The sequence below is a fragment of the Phaeodactylum tricornutum genome, chromosome 17 (genome assembly GCF_000150955.2).
Source record: "Phaeodactylum tricornutum CCAP 1055/1 chromosome 17, whole genome shotgun sequence".
Lineage (NCBI taxonomy): Eukaryota > Bacillariophyta > Bacillariophyceae > Surirellales > Neidiaceae > Phaeodactylum > Phaeodactylum tricornutum.
In genome coordinates this window covers 369,525-396,778 of record NC_011685.1, presented here as the reverse complement: position 1 = coordinate 396,778, position 27,254 = coordinate 369,525, and the positions used below count along the sequence as shown (strand labels likewise).

Below are 27,254 nucleotides of genomic sequence, written 5' to 3'. Positions count from 1 at the left end.
GAAGCGTGTTTATCCCGAGGAGAAATGAAATAGGTATTGCGTTTCGTTGGACGAGACCGAAACATCGTCCGTGGTTCGCCGGATCCAATGAATCCGGTATTCGATTGACATTTTCTATAGCTAGCTAGAAAGTGTTGTCGATCTTGACTGCGTGAGATCGACAGCGCCATCAAACCACTCATCTGTCCCTGAATGCTCACAGTGAAAACCCGAACGAACCGATTTTCGCTCCATTCAGGTCGATCGATTCCGCCAAAAAAGGTCAAATCAAATGGGTCGCAAACGCAGCAATCCTCTGTCACACGCGCGGGGGAAACAGCAAAAACCGGAAAACGTTTGGTTTCGTCGAACCGGAGCCGGATATTCGCTATTTCTGGAATACTATGCGAACCAACCGATCGGAACTGTGGCCGGACGCTACGATGATATTCTCGTCACCAAAATACCGGACATGAAAATCAACGAGACGAATAGTGGCAAAACAATCGAGAAACTTGGAAGAGGCCTGTCACGAGCCGCAAAAAGACGCAAGAAAAAGAAGGGTCAATCTATGCTAGTTCTCGAGGACGTGGACCAGCAGCAGTCGTCTTCAATAGTCGAAGCAAAATTACTTGCGAGACAGACGCCACTTTCGCCACAATTGTTGGATGCGTTTCGACACGATCAAAGCAAAGTCACTGCCTGTTTGCTTCCGTTTGTACATTCGATGGCAATGCCGCTTCCATTGACTTTGCGCGTACGACAACACGACAGGATGACGTCAAAGAAAACGGAGTTATTGCTTTCAGCGTTCGAGGGGATACTTGACAAAGTATCGTTCGACGAGTCTATATACCAAGCTAAGTTTTCGAAAGAATCGATTTCCCGCAAATGCCCGGAATTGAAAGACTTACTTTTGGAGCAATCCCAGAATGGTTCTTTGGCCCGACAAGAGATAGGTTCTATGTTACCCGTCTTGGCGCTGCAGCAAGTCGGAGCCTTGGGCCCCAATAGTCGTGTGCTGGACCTATGTTCCAGCCCTGGCTCTAAAACCCTTCAAGCGCTGGAGATTGTGGGGACCAAGGGACGGGTCGTGGCGAACGATGTTTCGGAAACACGCTTGACGGCCCTCCGAGGAGCCGTTGGGCGATCGGGGCTACCGGAAAGCTACACAGATCGCATCGTGTACAGTTGTCAGGACGCTACGCAGCTGATATTGACCACCACCAGACTATGGGATGCGGCGATGTGTGATGTTCCATGTTCGGGAGATGGAACTTGTCGTAAAGACAAGCATGTACTACCCATGTGGAAACCGAGTCACGGAAACGAGCTGCACCAAACGCAGGTCAAGATCTTGCTCCGTGCCCTGCGTTGGGTCAAACCGGGAGGCGTTGTATGCTATAGCACCTGTAGTCTGAACCCGATTGAAGATGAAGCGGTAGTTGCCGCTGCTTTGCTTCATTTACGGGGTGACGACAAACTAGCACCAGCAGTGGAAGTAATCGAGTGGCCTCATCCGACTGGTTTCACTGGAAGACCCGGCATAGCGAATTGGAAAGTAGCCGACTATCCTCGCGATGCCAGCGACAAAGGCCTTACAGACGAGGTCGGCGTTGGAAGTGGCGACGACGGTGAGACTCCCCGTCTACAATGGTACGAGACGTACAGTGAAGCAAAGGACGCGGGGATGCAGTGTGCACTTCCCTCCATGTGGCCGCCCGAGAAAACCACCGACTTACATCTCGAGCGATGCACACGACTGTGGCCACAAGATCAAGACACGGGCGGTTTTTTTTTAGCGTTGTTACGAAAAACCGCAAAATAAGAATCGGATGCGATCCAAGTACTACTAAAGTTTGAGAGTGGTGACCGAGCAGTACTCACAGTCGAGTTTTTCAGCAAATTTCTCGCGTTTTACGGTTCATGGAGTCTATATCATACAAAAGTGCGCCGGATCTTCACAATTTTCAGTTTGGATGCAATCCAAACCAGACTGGGCGTTTTGTGGCAAACATTGATGATCGCGATAGGGCAAGGCGCACTGTAGGAGAGCTTCAGCCATTAGCGCTGCCGTTGGTGTTGTGGTCGGTGTTTTACTATAGAAATAGAGAATATACAAAATACGTTTACATGCCAAATCTGAAAAATCCACAATTACGACCCCAACTTCTATGGCTAGCAGCATTGGAGGCTCAAGCTCACGACGTGATCCCAACCAGTCCTTCAACCAAACCATTCAGCATGACAACCAGCCGACTGCTGTCTTCAGTCCAGTGTTATGTCAATAATGCCAGGAGCAATCCGTTAGGCTTATTGTTGGGCGACACGAGTGATTTCTCGCCAGCGCGCCACGGTCCTTGCCGGGATTCTGTATAGACTAGGTGCAGCCATGTTCATCTCCTCCGACCGCGTGTTTTTCCAGCCTTACCGAAAACCCCAAGGAACCGTCACGTGGCCGACAGTCTCGTGAACCACGACAAACCACTCGGGTGGTGAACGTTCGATGCCAGCGATGGCTGGGACACTTCCCATATCCATACACTCCGAATCGTCCAGAAATGTGACAAACTTCCAAGGCTCCCTTTTCCCAAGCCGGAATGGTCGGTTTGAATACAAAGATAGGTGGAGGTATCAAAACGAGGTGTCGGCGGCCGCAGTAGACTTAGCATGGCTTACAGCTAGCCATCGAGGTTGCCATCGTTGGTTGTTTTGTTGCTTTGCCATCGGGGCTTACATAACATCAGAAACAAAAATACGTAACTGTAAATTATTTTCGATTATGTCAAATATTCTATAAATGCTTTGTCATTGCTCTATACATATGTCGAGTCGATAAGTATACGGAAGATGGATATAAAATTAGATTCGTTGGGGAGGAACGTACTTTAAAAAGACCAAAATTGTTTAGGTTTAAAGTCTCGGCTTCGGCCAGATTTCAGATTATGCGCCTTGATAGTCAATGCTGACAATACCAGCGAAAGGATACCGAACTCACTGTCAGTGAGGCCCTAGCTAGATCTATATAATTGCTCACGTTGTGCTTTCTTACCGCAAACGTGGATACCTCCTTCCGTGACACATTCCAGACTACTTCTACCCTTTAGCTACTTCCGACTCCATCATGACACCCAACGAAGTCTATCTACGCAAGGCGGAGGAGATTGGTCGGATCTTATCGGAGCCGGAGGTCGATCTCTGGAAATTACGCGAGTTTGCGCTGAGTGAAGGAGGGCTCGTAAATGGTGAGAAATATTCCCACATTCAGCTGACGACCTCTCGAATGAATGGCTAGTCAAACAGCGTTGTTGCTCTTCAGACACGGTCTCACACATTAGTTTTGTCCCTTCATGACGGATAGACTCAATCCGTCGTCGCGCTTGGCCCAAACTGTTGGGGCTGGATGGGGATTCGACTTTCGTTTCACCTCCTCCGTCTCCGCCCCAGCGTTTCAGCAATGCGAGGAATCCGCAGTCGCCACAAGGCCCCCCGCCAACTGTACAAGAGCGCCGTCCATCCACTCCACCATTAGCTCCCTTCTATGATCCTTTCGAAACGGATCCATCACTCAGCAGCAATTCAATCTCACCAATGAAGGAATTCAATCCGAGGAGTACTAACTCTATTCGCTTGCCTCCGGTAATGGCCCTTTCCGTGGACAGCCCACAAGTGGAAATGGACGTATCGCGCTGCATTTGGCATCTACTCACTGGGAGCGAACGAGCTCAGCGTATTGGGATGGATTATCGGCCACAAACAAGCGTGACACATGTGATTCGGACTAAACAACGTCGCTTGGCCAACTTGATAAACCACGTCCTAGTCCGATCATCTGAGGTACCCCAACCCGAAGCATTGCGCTACTATCAGGGTTACCACGATGTGGCCTGTGTCTTGTTGTCGGTCTTGGATCGTAGGAGAAACACCTTTGTTTCCGCGGGACACGGTGCTTCGATCGAAAACATGGCGAATAATATGGGCTTGGAACGTGCTTCCTCCGTGCTTTTGAGATTGTCGCGATCTCATTTTCATATCTTCATGAAAAGTTCTTTCGTTCAGCTCAAGACGGTCCTTGATCTGTCCATTTTCCCACTGATCGCCTTTTTCGATGCCGACGTGCACGCACACTTGTACACGGGCGACATGCAACCCACGTTTTGTCTATCCTGGGTAATCACGTGGTTTGCGCACGAAATCCGAGATACCAATCTCGTAAAGCGAATCTTTGACGTCTTTCTGGTATCCCATCCGTTATTGCCACTCTACGTGTCCGTCGCCATGGTACTACACCCGCACAACCGTCGCGAAATTTTGCAAACAGAATGCGATTTTTGTCAATTGCACCAAGTGGTCGCGAATTTGCCCAAACATTGCAGTACGGTCGGATGGGAGCCCCAGCCCGCCATGGGCTACGTGTCTAATTATGAAAGCACAACCGACGAGCCACTCTCCACTTTCAGGAACGATACCAACGAAATTGTAGTAGATTCTGTCGGGAGCTCCTACAATGGCGAGGCACTGTTTGAATTGGAAAACACAACTTTTTCGATTGGGTGTAGTTCCATTGAGCCAGACACCAAGGTACCATTTCAAGACTTGATTGATATGGCGATGATTTACATGAACAAAATTCCTCCCAAGGATCTGGTTCGGATTGCATCGCGATACCACGGCAGTGAAAGGGTCCAGGATATGATGCGCCAAACACCCTGTGTTCACGTCTTTGAAGCCCCACCAGCATACACTGTGCAGTCTACCGCGAAGGCGGACTGGTTGATCCGTGAAGAAGTCTGTGAGCAGCAATCACCGAGCAGAAACCTAAGGACACCAACCAAGAATCAAACGGCCTTACCGAACACGGGTAATCGAACTTTCAGTCTGGATGACGGCAATGTTAGGAGCCAGCTGTATATGAACTCGAATTGCTTGGCTGCAGTGGCCTTGGGATACGGACGCGGTGATTTGACTCAGCAAAAGCGAAGGAAGCGCCAGCGACAACACATTAAGCTGGTCGCTACCTGTGCTTTTACGGTTGTAGGTGTTGGTGTGGCTACGCATTTTGGGAACTTTCAGTTGCCGTTGCTCCACAAGTATGATCCTCCATCCCCCGAGATTGAAACGCATTTTGCTGACGTCAAGGAAAATGTGGATCAGATGAACACTTATAGAAATTGCGAGGAAAAAAGCGTGTACCAAAGTGAAAGTTTTGTAAAGCCGCAACAAGCCAAAACAGCTCCACTTGCTGAAGCAGAGGCCCTGCGAGGCGAAAGCACCAGACACGAGGCTGACTCCAAATTTGCCTTTCGGCCAAACAAGTACGCGGCAAATCAGGCGGCCCGCTTAGTGGAGGAAACTCGAAGACTGTCCGACGAGCTGACGCTGCAAATAATATTCTCCATGAAGTCGTTCAAAGAAGAGACTCGGCGGCTTTCGGAAGAAATACGTGTTGAAGCAAGTAGATTCGGCCGAGAAGCGCGTTTGGCTATCTTGAGTGAAAATAGGCACATCGAAGTAGTCAGGCAAGCGAAAGATGAGGTTGTGCTTACGGAAGTTAAGCTTGAGGAGAAGAAGGAGGTTGAACGTATTGCTAAAGCAAGACATGGAGAACAAGGAATGAAGGCCTTGACCATCGAAGAGACACTTTTCGCTGACAAAGCTCATGAAAGTGAGTGTAAGCAGCCGTTGGACCAGAAGCCTTTAAACTATGAAGTCATGGAGAGAGTGAATCTTCTGGAAGAACGCTATGTCATTGAAGAAGCTCAGCTAGGTTTTCAACAAAAGATTGGAAACATCCAGCGCCTTTCGGACCGAGAGCGCTTCAATGCTGAAGTGGCCGATAGTACGCCGCTGATGGAAAAGGTTGAGACCACTGTGAAAACAGAGATAACTGACCAAAACTGGGCTGGAGAAGCTAAGAGACAGCAGGGACAAGTTGCTTTTGCTACCAGGAAAAGAATAACGCGCATACAAGCCTTGGCTACAGAGGATACGAGTCTAAAAGCCGAAGAAAAACCTGTAGAAAGCACACGATTACGGGACACAGAGTTGTTATCAAATAAAACCAATAGGAAGTCGAGAGTTGAGAACGAAGCCATGACAGATGAAGACACTTCTGTAGCTCACAAAGAGACTTCCAATCAAGAGAAAGTTGCTATCGGCAAGCTAGTCGAAAGTGATAGAGTCGCTAAGGGCGAGGATGGCTTTCAATTAGAAGCCGAAATCATGGGGGGACAAACAAGGCTATTCGAAAAGCAAACTATTCTTGCAGATGCAAGTACCAAGAACGAGCAATCAATTTCCGAAAAATCAACAGTTTGTCCCTTGGAGTTGACTGGTAGAGAATCTCAATGGCAGAATGACGATATCACTGTGAATTTTCCAAAAGGAGAAGCCGCCTTACAATCAAGTAATAGCAGAAACGAAAGGCTTGCAACCAAGAAGCACGAAGCTGAAGGACAATTGTGGAAGTTCGTTGAAGCCATGCGTCTTGAAATCGGTTTTGTTTATGAAAAGTTCCAACAAAAGCAATGGAAAGACGTGTACATCGCAGAGAAGAATTTACCTGTGCAGAGGATTGAAAAAATAGGGGCGCAGCTAGAGATTATCCTGAGGAAAGTGATAGTGAAGCACGAGATTCCAGCTATCGATACAAGGAGCTATTCTCAGAAAGGATGTATTAATCGTTTGACCAAAGTTTTTATGCAATTTGGTCAACATGAGGGTGCCCATTTGTCTCGAAAGTTGCAAACCTTGGTAAATGCGTCGGCAAAGGGAGTCGCAGCCTTAAAGAGCCTCGTGTGGTCAAATCAAATGGCAAAAGCGTTGCGAATTGGACTGGTCCTTGGACTTGATGTCATGATTTTAGTTGCAGCTATTGCACTTTAACTGTTATCTGTTACACGTCTTCAATTCATAGTTTTCAGGTAGCTCTAGGAGATCACTTGACTGACTGTAATTTAAGTCTCATGTCAAAACTGACATTCGCTAAATGTAATACAGTAAACTCGAAGAATTCGACATACCCGGATGTTTAGTTTACAGTACTTACAGTTCCGTTACGAAGACGCGACAAAAATTTCGGTGTTGGGAAAAAATTATGTTGCTAAAGCAAATGTGTTTTACGAATCATGAAGATACTTGCGGCCGGCATATGCTTCTCTTTTCATGATAAGTTTCTACTTATCCAAACGAGTGACTGGCTTCGTCCGATCGTCGCTCACTGTCGCCGAATCACTTTCATTGAAAACCTCCCCAGATTGCGCCAAAGATTTGAAACGCAGTGACGAAACAGGTTTATGGATCGAAGACACAACAAAAACACGGATCGATATGCCTGTACGAAAATTCGGATATCGAACTGTACCGTTCGAATGGAACGAGCTTACGTATATTGTTAAGGTGGACCAGAACTTGGCCCGTCTCTCTAGAAGCGTAGAGCAGGAAAGAGACTACCAAGTTTATATCAGAGACTTAAAGCATCAGTGGAAATCCGTCTATGACCACATTTTGTGTTCCAAGTTTGAGTTGGAACAGCGAAAAGGCGATGACGGTAAATATTACGCCTATCCTCCAATTTCGGAGCTCGAAGGCTCTCGAAAGTGTATTGTACAGAACGACTTCCCGTATTATCTAGCCGGTAATATAGAACATTGGATTCTGTGGAAGATTGGCGGATTCTGTACAACGGAAGATATAGACGATGCACGCAATCAGATCCAGCAGCAATTGGGCAACGTGGAGAATTTTTTACATTGGATCAATCCTCCCCACCTGAAATCATTGCCCGACATAGACCATGTACATTTTTTGTGCCTTCGAGAAGACGATCCTACAAAAGCGGCGGAATAAAACACCGACAAACTTTAGCCTCTCAAACTCAAAACCACCTGTGTACACTCCACTATGGACCCGTGTCGTTATAAGCAACATGTTATCAGGTCCTGCAACTTTCCATCCGCTTCACGTTCGCTCCATTTGACGGCATTGAGTACAGAACCAACGAGGTACAGCGACCCTGTAACAAGCACTTCGCTATGTTCCCCGGCATACTGCGATTTCCGGATTTGCTTCAAAGCTTGACTGACACTTAGATTGCTAGCAGTGGTCATGGAGATTTCGCTGCGGTGGGGTGTTTGTTCGCATCGATGGTTCCAAAGCGATTCCAGCGTCTCTTGCCAAGTTGCCTGTGTATTTGGCAGCAGATCTTGACGAACGACCCGCCCCGATCGCTGCAACAAGTCCTGGGCTGATGCTTTGACTACGGCACTGGGACGTTCCGAGTCGGCCCGGCAAAAAAAAGCGGCTGTGAACATCTCGCAATCCAGTAGATCCAGCAATTCCACGGGGTCGCGCTCGTGACTGCAATTGAAAATTAGAATATTTCTACTGTTGTTGCAATCCTTCTGTTGCAACTTGAACCAATTGTACCCAACTTTTATCGACTGCACCGTGTGCGCACCGTCCAAACGTAGCGTCATACTTTGTTCCGGAACCTCGACAGTTTGGCAACGACCCGGCCAGGAAGCCCGTGATAAGGCATCAAACATGACATCAACACCCCGATCCTGGATTGATTTTGCTTTGTCCTTCCCGGACAAGGACAGGGATTCACACAATGTAATGGCCAATTGGGCGTTGAGTCGCTGATGGGAACCCGGTAGTCCAATCAAGCAAGAGTCGGGTAGCATTGTGTACCCACTTCGCTTTTGGTGGTGCGACGACTCTGCGTCAGCTACGCCCACGAGTTGCAAGGTAACACCACGACCTTCAATGCGGGCACAATCATGTAGAACTTGCAAAGCTGAGGGCGAATTTGTATCAAGCGCGAAGAAGATGTGCCCGCGAGTGTTGCCTGAGTCATCCTCGGAAGCATGATCAGTAGTTGCAAGAGAAAAATCGATAATCTCTTGCTTCGTCGCTGCCTCCGCCGAGTGCGGTTTGAGCGTCACGTTTGCATTGTCAGCTTTGTGAACTTTGAATATCCCGCCCTTTTCCCAGGCAATTTCTTCCAAGGTGTTGCCTAAAACGCGTACATGATCGTAATCCAGCTGGGTGATTCCACAACGTACATCGTATAGATCCAAGTCCAAGATGTTTGTTGCATCATATCGCCCGCCCATACCTACCTCGAGTACTATAACATCGATGCGTGGTTCGTAATGGTAAAAGACGTACAAGGCCATGAGAGTAAGCATGCGAAAGTAGCCCGGTAGTGTCGGTAGATCCTCATCATCGCCGACGCCGTCGCCTCCTATGTTCGTGTTTCGAAACGCTTCGAGCCTAGAACGGATCCTCCAGTACGCGTGTGCAAATACATCAGGGGAGACTGGTTTTCCTTGCACCCGAATTCGTTCACGAACGTCAACCAAATGAGGACTCGTGAACAAACCCGTCCGGAGTCCGAAACGCTCGCGCAAGATGCATTCACATAAACAGCAGACGGATCCTTTGCCTTTCGTGCCCGTTACGTGAATGATCCGAGGATGAGTCCTGGGCACGTTCGAACTCGTTACTGAGTCGCTGTTACGAGCAATCGTGTGCAGTTCAGCGCGTTGTAGGTACACCCGCATGTCGGTGACGGTGCCCACCCGCCGGGCCGCAGCCCTCGCAATGCTTTCCGGCGATACCGATTGATGCAGCGGACTATAGAGGGCAGCCACCGCCGTGGCAAAGCTCTCGTCGTCTCCATCACTCGTCATTGTGAATCGAATGTATTATCTCATAAACAGAGACTTTAAGTTCGTTGATAATGGCAAACGCTTTTCCAGAAATGGTACATAGTGAAAAGATGAGGCGACAGACATTTTAGCTTCACAGGCACTCCAGCGTCAAAAGTAGGTCACTTGAATGACGTCGCCAAGTGGAACATCTCAACCCTAGAGTGGTGAAGGCTAGGAAGGGTTTACGATGCTTCCGACCCCAGCTTCGACGCTCCCGTAGACTGACCGTAACAGTGAGTTTTACAGTCAGATAACGAACACCGCGGGTAGCAAAACAACTTTCCGTTCGAGTTCATTGCTCTTTGTGTCGAGGATGACGGCGTCCATGTTGGACGAGGGAGTCTCAAAGGAATTGTTGTTTCTCTGTCGGTAGCTGGTGCCGCAAATTGCTGGTCAGCATGTCGTCTGCTCGCACTGATACCTACCAGCCTTGGCAATTTGGCTGGAAACGACCGCAATTGGAGGAGGTAGCGGTTCCTAGTTCCAGCGAATCATCGTCCAGACTGCCTGATATGCCACCACAATCATCATCATCTTCTACTCCACCGCATTTAGTAGATCACATTGCCGCTGTTGTCTCACCACACGAAGTGTCCGAAGCTCTCCGCGATACCCTACCCGATGGTGTGGACAGTTCTTCGACGCTGGTCTTGACGGTTTCCATCCTATCCAGTGTCGGTGTACAAGCGAACGCAACGATACCTATACAGACAAACGCGGATGTGGTGTTGGTCGAACTCACACAGCAGACATCGCCCCCAGAGGAAGACGTGGATGTGAAATCATTAGATGCGTCAAGTTGCAAGGTTTTACTTTCCCGCAAGCTGCAGTGGCCCCAGTCGGCCCTTCTCGCGCTGGAAACGAACAACACCAGCGACGATCCCAGTCGCGCCGAGGGCGACTCGCCGGAATCCACGACACAAGCCTCACCGTTCGCCTGGATGCGACGGCGTGGTCGAGGGCGGCGGCGGTCCCCAACCTCGCGGACGGGTCTGGTATCTGTTTCGTTCGTCCGATGCTCGGGAATCTCATCGACCGACCTTCCGAACAAGAACAACCCCATGGATGCCTTGGATATATTGCATTTACTCTCCCTAGAGCAACAATCCGAGCGAGGATTGTCGAACACGCAACAGGAATGGCTGCAAACTTTGCTCAGCGCCAAACAACGACAGGATTCTATCACACCCAATGATTTACAGCTGGCTTGTCTGAGCTCGGAAGGAGTCCTATACTTTTACGATCCTATTCGCCTCTTGTCGGGGATTAGACTAAACAAGAAAGCCAAGAATGAGGATTGGGAGCACGGTATGGAACGTCTCCTATTAGGTGAACAGATGCTGGCCACCATGAAGATGTCCATTCTACCACTAAGTGAGCCTGTTAGCAGAGTAGTTTTGAGTATTCCGCAGCGCCGCAAACGAGACAGCTCTCACCTATTCGATGCGGAATCAATCAGTCTAACGCAAGATTTGGAAGAACCGTCGCACTCTACGGATCCGTTGTCGGTTTGGAATGCGTCCCTCTGGGATCCCACCGTCGACGCAGCATCGCTACCGTTCTCGACTCGCGACAATACACCGTCGTTGACGGTGGCAGTCTTAGACTTTCTTTGCGTGGCGGGTACCGGACATCGCTTGCGCCCTGATGCTACTCCTGTTGACTCGTCATCGTCTCAGTCCCGCCCATTTTCCTCCGCTTCGACAATGATGTCGTCCTCCTTAGTGGGTTCCGGGGATGGAGGATTTGTCACTTTCGTATCCGCCCGGACTTACGTAGAAACGCGCACCGTATTTTTGCCATATCCACCAATCCGTATCAGTCCGTTCGCATGGAATGGCATGACCTTTTTGCTTGTCTTGGGTAGTGCACACGCCTTGGCGATTCGGGTCGATTCGTCCAGCATTGGGACGGTCACGGCAGGGTCCGCACCGTCTCCCTTTGCCAATTCAGCTACTGTCGAAGAATTGACGACGGCTTCTGAAGTAACCGCTGCTCCGACAACGCCCAAACCTGTCGAAATTTCTATTCGACGTTTCCAAATGTTACCGATTCAGCTACCCCAGTTCAACACCGTAATCCCGATGATGGTTGGATCTAGTGTCTCGACCTCGCCACCGTCAATTGCGCTCGCTTTTGTGGAAGAACACAGTCAGTACATCTCCGTCGTCCGGGAAAGTTTGCAATGTGTAAACCAAATTGCTGCTTTTGAAGTCGACGCGATGTACGCTCCATATGAGACTCTTGAAGGCACACAAGCTGTCATCCAGTCGGGCAACGATGCGCGAGACGTCGCTCGCATTTCCTTACTTGAGGAACCTCATGGTCCTTTTTGGTTTCATTTAAATCAAGGCTGGGGCGTGTTGGGAGCATGTGGACGACTGTATTTTGTCTGCTGGGACGGTGGAGTTGAGATGCATGGCGCCTACGTACAGGAGCTGGACGCAACGACAGAAGAGTGGAATGAGTGTAGTGTCGCGACCGTTCTCTCTTTGGAGTCCTTCTCCATACCAGCGGAAAGTTCGCTTAGTGACCTTCGTCTACCATACAGTGGGTCTCTGGAGAAGCGAGTTTCTTTCCAGCAGCCGGATTTGAAAGTTAGCGATATGTCTTCGACTTACGAGAATTGCATGTTAGACCAAATTGTGGCACAGGCATTGGAAAGTATATCGAGTTACAGTTTCAGACAGAATGTCGTAAGTCAGAGTCCTCCTCGATCTCCTCGGAGAAAAGCTCGTTCCTTCACGGGAAAGGAAAAGTCGGATCGGCTTTTGAGACAGTGTTCGAGTTGGGTACAGCTCGACGATTCGCAAAGCAAGCGTTTACTGTTCCAAGGTCGATCACCAGTCCTTGACATTCGACTAAGATTTACAAAACTACAGCGCTGCATGTTAAGTTTGCGTAAGGCCGCACAAGAGAATGGGGCGACAGTTCCATTTCAACGCATTCTTTCCTGGCTTTCCGACCAAGGCGATTTTTTTACCGCTGCCAGTCTTGCTCTGGATTTGCTCCGTAATACTCAATCGCTAAGTCACCTGTGGCGAACATTTGACCGACTCGATGACGAGAATGATAGATCGATGCTAGATGGACTTTTGGATGGTATACTGCCTCTGCATAATTCGGATGAACATACTAATTTAAACCCTGCAATCATGACGCAGCTTGCCGATATGACTGTTGGCTGCTTGGCGAAGGGAGGTTTTGCAATGGCCTCCACACTAGAAGGGTTCCTGCAAAACGATCGACACTACGACCCAAACCGTGCATGTTTGATGGCAGTTGCTACAACAGCGTGTACAGTCTCAGATGACCGTGATGTTGTGTTGGCTGCGATGGGAAAAGATTTTGAGAAAGCCAATCTGAATATCGAAAACATCCTCTGGCCTGTTCGTTGCCTTATGAAGGTTGGAACAACCAGAGATTGTTTGGGAACCGCACTCATTTTGCTAAATTCAACAATCCCTGACGAGCTTCGGCGAAGAAACCGAACTAGCTCTGCAACAACTTCGATCCCGTCCATGGAGCTTTGCAAAGCATTAGTGACTCAAGTCATCATCTCTGATCCAAGTGCTGGTGAAATTTTACTTGCTCTCGTCGATGAAGAATCGAGGATGCCCTTTTGGATGTCCCTTGATCACGAAACACGACAAGCACTTGCGCTGCTCAAAATTGAAACGACGTTTCCCTTACTCCGATTCGACGAGGTTAGATCATGGGCCCTTGCACAGTTTCAACTCTGCCTTGAAGAGGAGGGCTCGTCAATCGGTAGCAACAGATATTCAAATCCAATGTCGACGACATGGCTGCAAGATTTATGCATGGCCTGTATGATCAACGGAGGCTGCCCAACAAAAGACGTAGAAGGCTGCGATTGTTTCGACATGGAGCAATCAATGCCTGATCCAGATGAATTGTATCTATTTGCTTACGTTCTGAAGAAGACACGAGGTGCTCTAACGTCGTTGAATGGGTCTGGTGGGTTGGATTTTAACCTGCTGATTCCGTGCTTACTTATCTTGGAGCAACGAGAAGAATTGTGGCAACCGAGTTCCGCAGCATCTACTCAACACATGCTAAATGCTGCTTGCTATCTTTCCGGCCGGCGCAACGTTGAAGAGCCCCTTTTTGTCCTGGATGGTCCCTCTCTGATGCGGCAATGTACTCTGGCTGAGAATATCCAAGCCGGGGCAAATCTTCTTGGCGGCAAGAACGGCCTAATTTTGGAGTGCTGCGACATTCTTCTGAGTTGCACGGGAATGAAAATGGAAGCCGCTGAGGCCTTTCTCGTATCGCCAAAGATGAAGGACGATGAGGTGTCCGCACGCGAGGAAACAGCCGACTTTGTTGTAACGGACGAGCACCGTCGTATCTTGAGCTGTCTGAGCGAGCACACATTGAGTATTCGCACGTACGGAGAGTTCGAAACAACCCATCTCCGTGGGCGAGTTGATCCCGTTTTTGCCGCCACAGTTTGTCTGCGAACATGGTGGGTGCTGACACGGGATGACACAAACCACGCCACTGTTTGGCTAGAGTCTTGGCTTAGACAGCAGCTTGGGATGAAGCCTGGTCAAAAGAGTCCACACCGACTGGCGTCGGCCGCGCTGTCCCGAGCATTGATATGGCCTCCGGCGTCCGAGCCTGACGGACATGTACTGGCGGCGCGGCTTCAGGTATCTCGGTTGTTTTTGCTCCAGCTGGTGCAGTCGTGCTGCGGCCTAGCGGAAGCAATTCCCACACATGTGGCGGAAGAATTTGTGGAAAGGAGTCAACCCGATTTTGACACGAGTATGAGGACCGCGATGCAGGTCAATCTGGATACTTCTATCGACGAAACGTTTGCATCCGCAACCTCTTCTCTACCAAGCAGCACCTAAAAGGTAACTAGTCACTGGAAACATTCCCCTACTAGTGATGTCTTTACCGCACTAGTCCCGGGTCACGAACTACGTAATTTTATAGCAAACTGTTCGGCTCCGTTTGAGAGATGTTGGCTTTATTTCTTACCCTTGAGCTTGGCGTTACTCAGCCCTGAATTTAGCAGATCGTCCAAGCCAGCATCGGCTTTCGCCTTCTTCTGAGACTTGGTCATGCCCTGATCCTTGGAGCCTGTGATGTTAGATTTACTGGCAACCGCAATCATTTCGGCAGCAATGTCGGCGGCTCCGGGAAAACACGTTTCGAGCGTATTGTTGTGTTTGGACGTTGCGTGCGCCGTCAGCTCGGTATTGGTTTTGGTAATCTTCATATCTTGTTGACACACGGTACATTTGGACATTTTGGGTGGTTCTTTTTGTCGGACCATGCGGCCCTGATCATCACCCAGTCCCAGGGCGCGGTTCGCTTTGAATTGGCGGCGTTTGGCGGCGGCGTTGGATTCCGGCATACTCGGGGGAATTAGGTGTAAGGACAAGTTGGCACGTGTCTTGACAATGGAAGAGAGATTGATCGTGAATGGGTCGAGGCATTTGTCAGAAACAAGCGCCACCGAACGGAATGCGTCCGAGAATCCGATGGATCGGGATTTACTCGTCGCAACTTCTATCACTCACCGGAAGGGTATTCCAAGGGTGCGGTTGGTTGGACACCAACGATGCATGGTATTGGCACGATGGAAGGCGCTCGCCTTACGGTAGAAAGGTATCTGTTCGCTCGTACTCCGTCCGTTCGACCTGCCACTGGCAGTCCCGTTCGTAATGTTCCAGTTAGGGTAGGGCTAGAATCGGTGGACCGTTGCCGCCTGACAGTCAAACATTCACAAACCCAACGCGGCCACAAAATCAAACAATCTACCTTCTGGCACGGCAACACAATACCTACCTATCCGAGCCGTCGTATACACCTACACGACACGAACGATGTTCAAAGTACACGCGTATAGGCAACAATTAAAGTCGTTGGTATCAAATCCCTACCACACCACGCTCCGACCGTCAGCAACACCCGATTGTAACTTTTCACGACCTCTCTTCCCACGGTTTGTTCAGTCGCTCTACCAAGGGCGAAAGGCTACCCAGGACGTCGCGGATACGATCAGCCGACTCGCCGAACATTCTCCCCACAGCGGCCGAATCGATCGTTCCGACGGACCGACGCAAACGGGGTTCCAGGATTTTGTGCAAAATGTCCCCAATTTTGAGCACTTCCTGCGCCACGTGTTCCTGCGTCCGCGATTGCAGCGACAGCCACGCCGGGATTTCCGGATGGCTGTGCACCGAGACGGCTCCGGAAACGCCGCGCTGGCGAAAGCGTTCGCTCAGGCGAGTCAGCTCACTATTGGTTCGCTGCCGGAACAGCAAAGCTAGTTGACGCGCTTTGGGATCCAGAAAGTTCTTGCGCAGGTCGTCCAGGTGGCCTCCCATTTTCGATATCTGCGCAGTGGCTCGGGACTGCACCGCCGCCGACAAACCTAATAAGGAAGGCAGCTTTCCTACTGGGTCGGTGTATGTTACCGACCGGGACTGGCTTTGCGTTGAGCTTTCCACCAACGTTTGGTAAATCTTGTCCAGGCGACCACCGAGCTTGGCAATCCCCCGTGTCACGCCCCGGACGGATTCCCACACGGGAATATGTGTCGGTAGGATGGACGCACACGTCTGATTCCCTTCGTCGTGAGCCTCCATTGTCAAGTCTCGAAAGCATGACTCCGCCACGATGCCTTTCGGAAACGGAGGATCTTCAATAATGGACTGCACCAACACGTGATCGGTTTGGGCAGAGTTCGAGTCCATCATTTCGGGTACCGGAATGGTTTCCACTCGAGACAATTCCGTGACAATTGTATTGTCCTCCGCCCTCGGCCGAATGGCGTTGGCATCTTCCCCGCTGCTACGTAGCACGTACGGCGATTCGTGTACCGCGACACCGGGCGCCGGTTGCTGACGGTATTGGAGGGCGACGCCGACCGCCACTGCGGCCACCGCCACGGCTGCCGCGACCCAGAGCGTCCGCTTGCGCCGCCGACGACGCGCCGTATCTTCATCGTCCCCGCCGCGGCCTAGACCGGCCGCAATTACCGCCACGTTGTTGATCTTGTCGCGCGGTACCGTTTGTACCAGTAGCGTCTCGTCGATGGGGCTCACCGTGGCGTCCTCGGGGTCACAGCGGGCGGCGTCCGCTATCGTCGGTTGTCCGTCGCGCGAGCGACTCCGAGACCTCTGGGACCGTCGTCGGTCACGACGGGCGGTCGATTTGGATCCTCGTCGGGTGCGGGCTTGTTGCTGCTCCTGTTGTTGTTGGAGGACCCAATCGGCCGGGGCTCGGGACGCCACGGCCCACTGGGGTGGGGGTTGGAAAAAGCCCACGTCCTCGCGCATCATGGTTTCGACCACGTCGGCGCCGTAGTAGCGCGTGGCGAGGGCCGGCAGCTTGTGCGGCGGTACGCGGCGCATCAAGACAATGGCGGCGTCGATGAGTTCCTGAAAAGGCACGAGTGATGGTGATTCCATACTGGCACAGGATAGCGCACTGGAAACGGAACTCTGGGCTTCCCCGGGCACGTTGTGCCGGTACCGATGGTGGAGTTCCAGGTCGGACTGCACGAGCAAAAATTCGGTTTCGACGTTTTCGGAATAGACGGAATCTTCGTCATCATCGGCTTCGTCGTCGGAGACGTAGCCGTCGCCCGGCCGGTACTTCCAACCCACGGTACTGGAATTTTTGGGCAATCCACGGAGGGCTTGGTGTAAAAGCGAAAAGTCGCATTCGGTGTGTAGAATTTCTTCCCGATTGAGTTGGTGGGTAATCATGGCTACGGAAAGGTAGACGGGCATGAGAGCGTGTGAAACGAGAAAGACGTCAAAGAGTCGTTTGACGAGGCCCGTGTCGCGGATTTCGTGTGCGAACCAGGTAATGACCCAGGAGAGGGCAAAGAAGGGTTCCATGTCGGCGGCAAACAAGTGTGCGTGCAGGTCTGGATCGAAGTAGGCCAATAGTGGCATGAGGGTAAGTCTCAAGGCTGTTTGTAGTGTTTGAAAGTTGGACTGTAGACAATCGCGCAAATGCGAGTTGGATATCTGCAGCAAGACTGCCGCGGGGAGCTGGAGACCCATACTGGCGGCGAGTAGTTCCATCCCGTCGTTGTTGTGGTTCCTATTGTGGTGGTGGTTGGAAAAAGAGGTGGTCGGATTGGCCGTGACGCTCCCGCCGAGAGTCGACAAGAAGATACAGGCGACATCGTGATACCCTTGATAATAGCGCAAGCGTGGATCCTTTTCCGCATGCGGGTCGTTCACCCGGACTTGCGTGTACGACTGGACGAGTGCGTAATTAATGAGATTGGCCAACCGTCGTTGTTTGCGTTTGATGAGTCGAGCCACTTTGCGGTGTCGTTTGTGTTCCATTTGCAATCGCTGGGTCCGTTGGGTCCCGGTGAGTAGATGCCACGTACAGCGTGCCACGTCGAGATCAATCTGGGGTCCGTCGAGGGATTGTGCGACGATGGGGGGCAGGCGGTAGCGCGAGCGCGATCCCGCGGACGCGACCGAGTCGTCGTCGGGAAGGACCGTCCGGGGTCGTGACGGTGTGTGCGTGGAGGAGACTGGTCCGGGACGGGGGGGACGAAGCGTCGTCGTCGGGACCCGGGGCGGGGTATCGTGAGGCCGGCGACTGCGGGCGGAAGTACTCGACGACGCCGGCGGAGGTCGGGTGGGAGTCGTCGGGGTCACCGCCTCGTCGGGGCCGTGGTCGTGCAATCCCACGAGCTTCGGCCAAGCCCGTTGACGAATCGTGTCTGTAACAAAGGACCACGGAACGCCAACAATCGCAAAAGCAGAAACGTAGGAATGGAAATGGCGTGAGACAACGAAAGGTGTGTTTGTAATCATGTAAATACATACACACACACACACACACACACACACACATATATATATAGATAGATAGATACACAACACACTCGCAGACAGTCTCTCTCGCACACAACACACATTCGAATACAGTCTCTCAGTCGCATTCTCCACTGACGCACCATTGACGAGACCTCCTTCACTGAGTGCCAATTCGCGCAATCTCCAGAGATCCACGACGGGTTCGGCAAGGACACGTTGGAGTTCCACAATCTTGTCGTTCCACGGTGTCGGACTTCGCCGGGACGCACGGGATGACTGCGACGACGGAATCATCGACCGCCAGTGTATCTATCTATCCCCACCACCACCACCGCACTCCGCCGGCTGCGCAACGTGATTTCTATGAAGGAATGTAGGGGGAGTATGAGTTGTGTGTGACTTGTTGTATGGATTGATCTGTTCTGTTCTGTACACACGTGGGCTACGGGTTGTTGGAGATTCTCTCTCATATGCTTTGTGCGTCAACAAAGACGGAAGGAACTCCTGGTCACACTATTCGACACGCTTCCAAGCCGTCACGAATCTAACAACCTCTCGCAGTCTGTAAGTGGAAATAGCTACTAATATTATTACTACTAGAAGTTAGGTACTACGGCACTCCGGTGCACTAGCGCGCGTTCGACAACGGCGCGCGTACGCCCCCCCACCGCACCGGATCGAATCCGAAACACGGCCGGCGTGGGAAACGCACGACGACGCGGTTTCACCCCTGCCCTACCGGACAAGCCAGACATGCAAACAGACAGGCAGACTTTCGTCCATGCGTTTCGGAAAAGACGTATAGACGGACGTACTAAAGTCAACGACCGTACCGGGTTGTCTTGCTACCGGTTACCGCTGTTACTGTTTCCCCGTCCGCGGCTGACCCTCGACGAGGCCTACCGTCCTACGCACTACATACACACACAACACACAACTTGTATCCATTCCAGCACCCCTTGTCCCCAAAATGTCGGAAGGAGAAGCAGGTCGTGGGCGTGGTGGTTTCGGTCGGGACGGCGGTCGAGGCCGCGGAGGCGGTCGTGGGCGAGGACGTGGTCGTGGCGGCGGACGCGGCCGCGGGGATCGCGAAGAGAACGTGTGGGTGCCCGTCACCAAACTCGGACGTCTCGTCAAGGAAGGCAAGATCGGGAGTATGGAAGAAATCTTCCTCTTTAGTCTCCCCGTCAAGGAAGCCGAGATTATCGACTTTTTCCTCAAGGACAAGCTCCAGGACGAAGTCATGAAGATCATGCCCGTGCAGAAGCAGTCGTCCGCCGGGCAGCGTACGCGATTCAAGGCGTTCGTGGCCGTCGGCGACGGCGCCGGACACATTGGACTCGGAGTCAAGTGTTCTTCGGAAGTGGCCAACGCCATTCGCGGAGCCATTACTGCCGCCAAGCTAAACGTGGCACCCGTCCGCCGCGGCTTCTGGGGACGGATGAGTGGACTCCCCCACACCATCCCCTGCAAGGTCACCGGCAAGTGCGGATCGGTACGAGTCCGACTCATCCCCGCTCCCCGCGGAACCGGACTCGTCAGTTCTCCCGCCGGTAAGAAACTACTGCACATGGCCGGAGTCACCGATTGTTACACCAGTGCCTGTGGACACACCCGGACCATGGGAAACTTTATCAAGGCGCTCTTTTACGCGCTCCGGAGTACCTACGGATACTTGAGTCCCGAACTCTGGGCCGATATGCCGCTATTGGCGACGCCCTACCAGGAGCATACCGACTTTTTGGCCAAGAAACAAATTAAATAGAGCATCGCGTTGCCGGTGGATCGGAAAGTGTGCAACACACACGGAGCTGCGTAGGTGGCCGACCGATCGATAGACCGTGTAGAACTCGTACGTTCTCGAATAACGAATCGGTTGCTTTGTTTACAGTTGTGTGTGTTCGAGTCGCTCTAGAGTGAGTTTCGTAGGTTTTTGTGGACGTTTAGTTGACGCGGTGTGCCTACGCATTTACAGTTAGGTAGGTATGAGAGTCTAGCGCGTCAAGGAGGGTCTGTACGCTCACCGTCCATGTCACAGGATTGTCATTGACAGTACAACCGACCAAGTTAAAATCCTACTTTCAGTCTCCGTTCCCTGTCCATCTCGACTCACCAAACCATTCACTTACCCTCCCTTCCAATACAATTTCTTTCATTGCGTTTCCCGACTCCTTCCTTACTGCGTCCACCACCATTACCACTACAATTACCAGTATGGTCGAAGTTGAGGATGTGGAAGAAACGCAGTTGTACGCGGACTTGCGGGGTTTCTTGTTGCACGCCGACCCCACACGGACGGACGTCCGCCGCGCCGCCACGGAGGCGGTCCTGCAGGTGCGGGACACCCCGGGTCGGACCCAGATGGTGCGGCACGGCATCGTTCCGGCACTCGCACGCAATGTATCCCACGACGATCCTCACGTCGCCATTTCCGCTCTACGGGGACTCGTGCAACTGTCGGCACACGGACCGAGCGCCAATCAGGCCGTCGAAGATCTCACCCAAGCCGGCGGACTCAACCGTATGCTGGAAATTGTACTCAGTCGACCGGAAGACGGTAGTGGTGAGAAAAACACTGGTGCGGACTGGAAACAACGGGTCAACTTGGCCATGGCCCTCTTGGCAAACATGACGCGGGTGGAAAAGGGGGCCGTCGAACTGGTGGGTCGATCCCTACCCGACCGAGCAATTGTGAAACCTTTGGTCGATGCCGACAACACTGCCGAGTCAGGAATATTGCCGACCAAACCCAGTCTCGAATTAATACTGGCGCGCTTCATGAACACTTCGTTTATAGAATCCACGGATTACGATGCCTTGGAGGGTGAAGTCTTGGACAGCGACCCGTCCGATCCGTACCAACATTTTGCGGCCGTTCTCATGAACGCCACCCAGGTAGAGGCCGGTCGCCAGTTTGCTCTTCGTATACACCGCAATCCCAATCGCAAGGACGATTTGGGTTGGACGGTACTGGAGCGAATTCTGGTACAGCTAAAGTCGCCCAATCCGCTGCGACGACGGGGGGTGGCGGGGACGATTCGCAATTGTTGTTTGGAACGGGATGCGGCCTGGTGGATGCTACACGTCCTCAATATTACGAAACATATACTGTATCCCCTCGCAGGCCCGGAAGAGCTCGATTTGGACGAAAAGAAAGGATTGGATCCGGATTTGTGGCTGGAAGGCCCCGACAAGAAAAGGGAGCCGGATCACTACACACGACTGTTTTTGGTGGAAGCGATACTCCTGCTGTGCTCTACGGGAAGGAAAAACCGCGAACAGTTGCGATTGAATCGGGTTTACGTCGTATTGAAATGGGCCGATATGGTTGAAGAACAAGAGGATGTATCGGAGTGTATCAATGAATGTGTGCAGTACCTACGCCGCGATGAGGAAGGAACGGAGGAGGGTAGTAGTGACAAGCTGGTTCATGATGCCTACAACAAACCATCTATCGCTCAGCAAGTCGGTACAAGCGCAGACTTTGACGATGTCGATTAAGCATTCATTTAAACAGAAGTCGTGGATAAAACAAGCCGAACCTTTTTTCCAACTATCAACACTATAAGGAGCCCTTGTACATATTGTTCTTGTAAAGGCCAACCTTGGTCTCAGATTCCTTCGCGTTTTCAGCCTTCTTGGCAGCATTTTGCCGCAAGTAAAAGTCCACTATAAGGCAAAATGAGAGAAGGTGAGATCGACAAAATATAGGGAGTTCGTTTACGTATACGGGATGCTTCTGCGAGACGTACTCGGACTGACGCCGGTGAATGCCTTGCCCTGTCCGGTCAAGCTGGCCTTGGGGTCATGCTTTGGGTAGACAGACTCTGGGGCCTTGTATCCAAACTTTTCGTTCTGTTTTTTGAGTTCCGGGACGGTGTCGGATTCAGACGACATGATGGAGACGACGACAATTGGAATGAAGAATGTGACCCGCCTAGATTGTGAGAACGGCTGGACCCTGGAACACGTAGATAGCGGGCGTTTGCTGATCTCTTGTTGGGCCAAGTATGGACTAGATATTCCTATTCTGATTTTTCTTTCTATGACTCCTCCTATGACCATGCCTACTTTTACACCGCCTTGCAGGCGTCTCTCCTTTTCGTGAGACCCGGATCTTTGCCACTTACAAGGATTTGCCCAATCAATTTTTGTTGTCTCATCATCTTCATACAACAATTTACCAAGAATCTAAAGTACTGTTGGTTGTGCTGTTAGAATTGTGTGTGTAGCACAAGAGACACTTCGACATGTCACCAGATGTCGCAGACGGTGCGTGTGTCATCCGTCGCTACTTTCCTTTGTCTGTGCAACTATGGAGGCCATACGTTGGTTCTAGCAACATGTAAAGGATAACTAGTCTAAGAAATACTGCGGGAGCTCTCTTTCCACTTCTGGTTGGTAATCACCGATTGGAAAAGAGCATCTCATAGGGCACTAATAGGCCAACGATTGTTCTAGGTATAACATACTTTTCTTAGTATTGTGTGGACTCTTTTCTTTAAGCTATTCTGACACCTGAATTGGTCATAATGTTCAAAATTCAATCCACCATCATCGTAATAGCAAATTTGAAGTGTTCGGAGTTGTTGTACGCCTCTACCGGCGCCGACAGGTGAGAATGATAAATTTCTTCCAGGTTCGCATGCATAACAGAGAGCAAATGTGTGGGACACAATTAAAGGGATGGATCCAGACAGCTTTGTAAACCCAGATGGGAAGTATCGGGAAATTAGTTCAGGACTTTCAAGGGCATACTTTCAGCACTCTTACGCATTCTTTTGAGAGCTGTCAATGAGGTGCGTCTGATTACATACATCTTTTAAGTAATGGTCGGATTTCAAACGACGATATCTTGAAGCTTCCTAGATGGAAGAATCACGATCCTAGCCACCAGGCATAGTCGCATTTATAAGCCTTTGTTCAGGTATACCGTTCACGGATGAGAAGTAAACAGAGGACAAGTCAAAAATGTTGATTCACGTGTATAACACAAATACCTTTTTCAATCGTCTTTAAGGAAAAACAGCTTCACTGTCATGGAAAGTTGACGGATACGGGAATCCTGTCATCCACTTTCACCTCACACAGTCAGTAGAACATAGTCCACCTCTTCTTGCGCACCACAGCATCAAACGATAGCGTAAGTGTTCTTTGTAAGCGAAACATGTGAAAAATGAAGGAAAGTATCTGGCAAAGAAGGGCATGGATTATTACTGGATAGAGCATTGGGAAATGCCTGACCAGCTTTACTCTGACATTTTGGATACATTGCTTCACATTTGTAAATTACCGGTAGTCGACGCTGCAATGCATGGGTCACCAAGTAAGGAAATTACTTACATAAACGTAAAGATAGTCTCACGTGAAATCCAAAGGCGAAACACTCCATTGTCGTTCACAGTAAATGACTTTTACGTCGATCACCAAAGTGGGTTGCACTAATTATTTGCTCGGCATCTTCTCCTTGACTTCCAACATGAATGTTGGTTCGTTCACTTGAATTTGCTCCATCACTTCGAGAAGTTTGAGGTCTCGCTCGTCCCCGGTCAGATTTTGCAGTTGAGTTTCTTCTAACCGTTCCCATCGCGACGGATAATACAATTTCATAGTCTTTTCAAAATCGACCAGAACTTCGGCAATTGCTGCGTCTACACGCGAGCTCAGGGCTTTCAGAGCAACCAAAGCAGCAACAAAAACAACGCCAGCGATCAAAATAGTGCGGACGGGGCCGTCGGTATAATTGATGGAATCTGTAAAGGCATCCTCTAGACCAAATGCATCCGACGAGCTCTCTGATGCCATCACCATCGTTGCACCAACACCACCGACCCCTTTGTCCAGGAATCGCATTTGCCGCAAGGAAAATCCAGACATCGGATAAATGCGGCTGCTCGCCAGGCGTGCGGACTGTGAGTTCATATTCCCAGCGGACTGGAAGTGCCTCGGTCCGAAAAATGCATCCGATGAAGGGATGGTTGCGGCTAGCGTCATCAACAATAAAAGCCTCGCCGCGGAGTTGCGCGTCCAGAAATGGGTCGCTTCTAGACACATCAGTAGAGTCTCAGTGATAGCCGGTATCGTCTATCGAAACCGTGTCCCTCGTTTGAACCGGATGTATGCTGTGCTAAAATCCACAAACAACTTTTTCAAAATGTGAGAAAGCAGCTTGTATGAGGAGAACCCGGTTTTTGAAGATCATGCCAAGCACGCTCCTTATGGAGGGAGGGTTTGGGGGTTTTACAGTTAACTGTAAGGTGCCCAGAGTGGAATTGACACCGTAACCGGTCCAAATAAAACGATTGAACGTCCTCTGCTGGAAGTGTCTCCACTGATCGACACCGCCAGCCATTCACCTCTAGCTAGTAAAACAGGGCCAAAAAGACTCTTCTTTACTAACCGACTGTGTCGAGAAGGTGGATATTATTCTCCATTGTTAATCGCTACGAACGAAACGAAACTGTAAGCAAATTCGAAAGCTACAATGTCCGACCAAACTTCCTCTCGCGACGCGGCGTCCAATCAGCTCGACGCCTACGCTTCCCAAAGATACGTCGTCTCGCCAGCGATAGAACTATTAAAGGCCAGTAATGGTGCACCGGTGGATTCCCTTACTGCGAGTATGACGGCAGGTCCTCGGGGACCGATCGTGTTGCAGGATTTCACTTTACTCGATCATATGGCTCGTTTCGATCGCGAGCGCATTCCTGAACGTGTTGTACACGCCAAAGGCGCCGGAGCATTTGGAGTTTTCCAAGTCACCAGCCCAGAACCCATTCGATCCGTTTGCAAGGCCCAAGTGTTTCAGAGTATGGAACCCACGCCGGTGGCGGTACGTTTCTCCACCGTAGGGGGAGAGACCGGTTCGGCCGATACTGCTCGCGATCCACGCGGATTTGCCGTCAAGTTTTACACCACCGAGGGCAATTGGGATTTGGTGGGGAACAATACGCCCATTTTCTTCATTCGTGATCCTATGCTGTTCCCTTCCTTCATTCATACACAAAAACGGAATCCGGCTACACATTTGGCCGATCCAGACGCCTTCTGGGATTTCATTGGTCTGCGTCCGGAAACTACCCATCAAGTAACGTTTCTCTTTTCGGATCGCGGCACTCCGGACGGCTACCGTCACATGAATGGGTACGGGTCGCACACGTTCAAAAACGTGAATAGTAACGGCGAAGCTGTCTACGTCAAGTACCACTGGAAAACCGACCAGGGTGTGGCCAACTTGGACGCCGAGCACGCGGCGCGGTTGGCGGCTTCCGATCCTGACTACGCGACACGCGATTTGTACAACGCCATTGCAACCGGCAACTACCCCTCGTGGACACTGTACGTGCAAATCATGACGTACGCCGAGGCGGCAGCGGTCGACATTAATCCCTTTGATTTAACCAAAGTTTGGCCACATTCTCGTTTCCCGCTCCACGAAGTCGGACGAATGACCCTGAATCGCAATCCGAAAGACTACTTTGCCGAAGTGGAACAATTGGCATTTGCCCCTTCTCACCTGGTTCCCGGCATCGAACCGTCACCAGACAAAATGCTCCAAGCGCGATTGTTTTCCTATCCCGATACGCACAGGCACCGATTAGGGACAAACTACCAAGCCATTCCTGTCAATGCCCCACGCAATATATCTGCAGCACAGCAGCACAATTACCAGCGAGACGGGCCAATGCAGGTGACAGAAAATGGTGCGGGCGCGCCCAACTACTTTCCCAATTCGTTTGGTGGAGTGCAACCACCGCCAGCTACAGCCCACGGCCCCGAGCTTGCGTGGCACGCCGATACGGTATCGGGTCAGGTTGTCCGGATCGATACGGGCGATGAGGATAACGTTTCGCAGTGTCGAGATTTCTACCGCAACGTCCTGGACCAGGCCGCCCGCGCTCGCTTGACAGACAACCTGGCTGCTCATCTGTGTCGGGCGCAGCCGTTCCTGCGGGCCCGGGCGATCCACAACTTTACCCAAGTCGACTCCACCTTTGGTGCGCAGCTGAAAGCAGCAGTGGCACAAAAGGTGATGCATACGCCGCCGCCATCCCAGAGCAGGCGTCGTCCGGCAAAGTTGAATCCACCCCGAATCGTACCGCCACCAACGGCTTCAAGAGGCTTGTGTCCAGCCGGTTATGGGAATCAAGGTAGTCCAGCCCACGGGTACGCTAGTAAGCTTTAGGGATTTCAGGGACGTATTAACTGTAGACCTTGAATGTTTTCTACATCCGTAGCCTTGACTCCGATGAAATTGATATATTCTTGTACGAGGCATGCTTCGTACAACAACCCAGCCCTACTTTCTATTGGCTGACAGTGAGATAAATATAGAATAAGTGGTACTACGAAAACTAGTAGAGGGCTTCTTTGTTTACATGTTAGTGGTAGATATGATGCCACGGAGTATTCTCGCAGTTAAGCGCATCCTGGACATTTTCCCCTTGATTCACACTCAAGCAATTCACTTTCACATCATACTCACAGTCGGAGTCAGTTCGTTTCCTCGCATCCTCATCCTCATTTCTTCTTCGGCGGTCCCTAGCTTTCGTCGATATGAATAGATCCAAATTTTTCTGACTGTGAAGTAAACTTTCCAAGAGTGTGGCAACGTTTCTAGCCTGTGCCGGACAAAACTCCGTTTGAAAACGGAAGAAGCAATCGAGTGTGGAGAAATATGGCGTTATTGACAAGGCAACAACGATTTCGATGTTGGGTGCGTGTG

At 50.9% G+C, this 27,254-nt stretch overlaps 8 protein-coding genes across 8 annotated transcripts; 6 read left to right on the top strand and 2 right to left on the bottom strand.

Moving 5' to 3' along the window:
• Positions 1-210: 210 nt before the first annotated feature.
• Positions 211-1,807, top strand: PHATRDRAFT_48416 (predicted protein; the record flags this gene model as incomplete). The annotated part of the gene is made up of 1 exon (XM_002182923.1): positions 211-1,807. The coding sequence occupies exon 1, from the start codon at positions 272-274 to the stop codon at positions 1,805-1,807; it is 1,536 nt and encodes a 511-aa protein (XP_002182959.1). The 5' UTR covers positions 211-271.
• A 1,296-nt stretch (positions 1,808-3,103) lies between these two features.
• On the top strand, positions 3,104-6,864 carry PHATRDRAFT_48415 (predicted protein; the record flags this gene model as incomplete). Its single annotated transcript, XM_002182922.1, has 2 exons — positions 3,104-3,224; positions 3,341-6,864. 2 exons carry the CDS (start codon positions 3,104-3,106, stop codon positions 6,862-6,864), a joined length of 3,645 nt encoding a protein of 1,214 aa, XP_002182958.1.
• Positions 6,865-7,083: 219 nt separating this feature from the next.
• On the bottom strand, positions 7,084-9,677 carry PHATRDRAFT_48414 (predicted protein; the record flags this gene model as incomplete). Its single annotated transcript, XM_002182789.1, has 1 exon — positions 7,084-9,677. One exon carries the CDS (start codon positions 9,675-9,677, stop codon positions 7,896-7,898), a length of 1,782 nt encoding a protein of 593 aa, XP_002182825.1. The 3' UTR covers positions 7,084-7,895.
• A 329-nt stretch (positions 9,678-10,006) lies between these two features.
• Positions 10,007-14,578, top strand: PHATRDRAFT_48413 (predicted protein; the record flags this gene model as incomplete). Its single annotated transcript, XM_002182921.1, has 1 exon — positions 10,007-14,578. The coding sequence occupies exon 1, from the start codon at positions 10,097-10,099 to the stop codon at positions 14,576-14,578; it is 4,482 nt and encodes a 1,493-aa protein (XP_002182957.1). The 5' UTR covers positions 10,007-10,096.
• Positions 14,579-15,555: 977 nt separating this feature from the next.
• PHATRDRAFT_54901 (predicted protein) lies at positions 15,556-18,823 on the bottom strand (the record flags this gene model as incomplete). The annotated part of the gene is made up of 2 exons (XM_002182788.1): positions 15,556-18,432; positions 18,670-18,823. The coding sequence occupies 2 exons, from the start codon at positions 18,821-18,823 to the stop codon at positions 15,659-15,661; spliced, it is 2,928 nt and encodes a 975-aa protein (XP_002182824.1). The 3' UTR covers positions 15,556-15,658.
• Positions 18,824-19,456: 633 nt separating this feature from the next.
• PHATRDRAFT_48411 (predicted protein) lies at positions 19,457-20,414 on the top strand. The gene has a single exon (XM_002182920.1). The coding sequence runs from the start codon at positions 19,500-19,502 to the stop codon at positions 20,292-20,294; it is 795 nt and encodes a 264-aa protein (XP_002182956.1). The 5' UTR covers positions 19,457-19,499; the 3' UTR covers positions 20,295-20,414.
• A 280-nt stretch (positions 20,415-20,694) lies between these two features.
• Positions 20,695-22,030, top strand: PHATRDRAFT_48410 (predicted protein; the record flags this gene model as incomplete). The annotated part of the gene is made up of 1 exon (XM_002182919.1): positions 20,695-22,030. The coding sequence occupies exon 1, from the start codon at positions 20,744-20,746 to the stop codon at positions 22,028-22,030; it is 1,287 nt and encodes a 428-aa protein (XP_002182955.1). The 5' UTR covers positions 20,695-20,743.
• Positions 22,031-24,891: 2,861 nt separating this feature from the next.
• PHATRDRAFT_22418 (catalase) lies at positions 24,892-26,737 on the top strand. Its single transcript, XM_002182918.1, has one exon. The coding sequence runs from the start codon at positions 25,014-25,016 to the stop codon at positions 26,712-26,714; it is 1,701 nt and encodes a 566-aa protein (XP_002182954.1). The 5' UTR covers positions 24,892-25,013; the 3' UTR covers positions 26,715-26,737.
• The last annotated feature ends 517 nt before the right edge of the window (positions 26,738-27,254 follow it).

Excerpts from the sequence above, each read along its gene's own strand:
- PHATRDRAFT_22418 (XM_002182918.1), top strand. The coding sequence starts at position 25,014 with ATGTCCGACCAAACTTCCTCTCGCGACGCGGCGTCCAATCAGCTCGAC.
- PHATRDRAFT_48411 (XM_002182920.1), top strand. The coding sequence starts at position 19,500 with ATGTCGGAAGGAGAAGCAGGTCGTGGGCGTGGTGGTTTCGGTCGGGAC.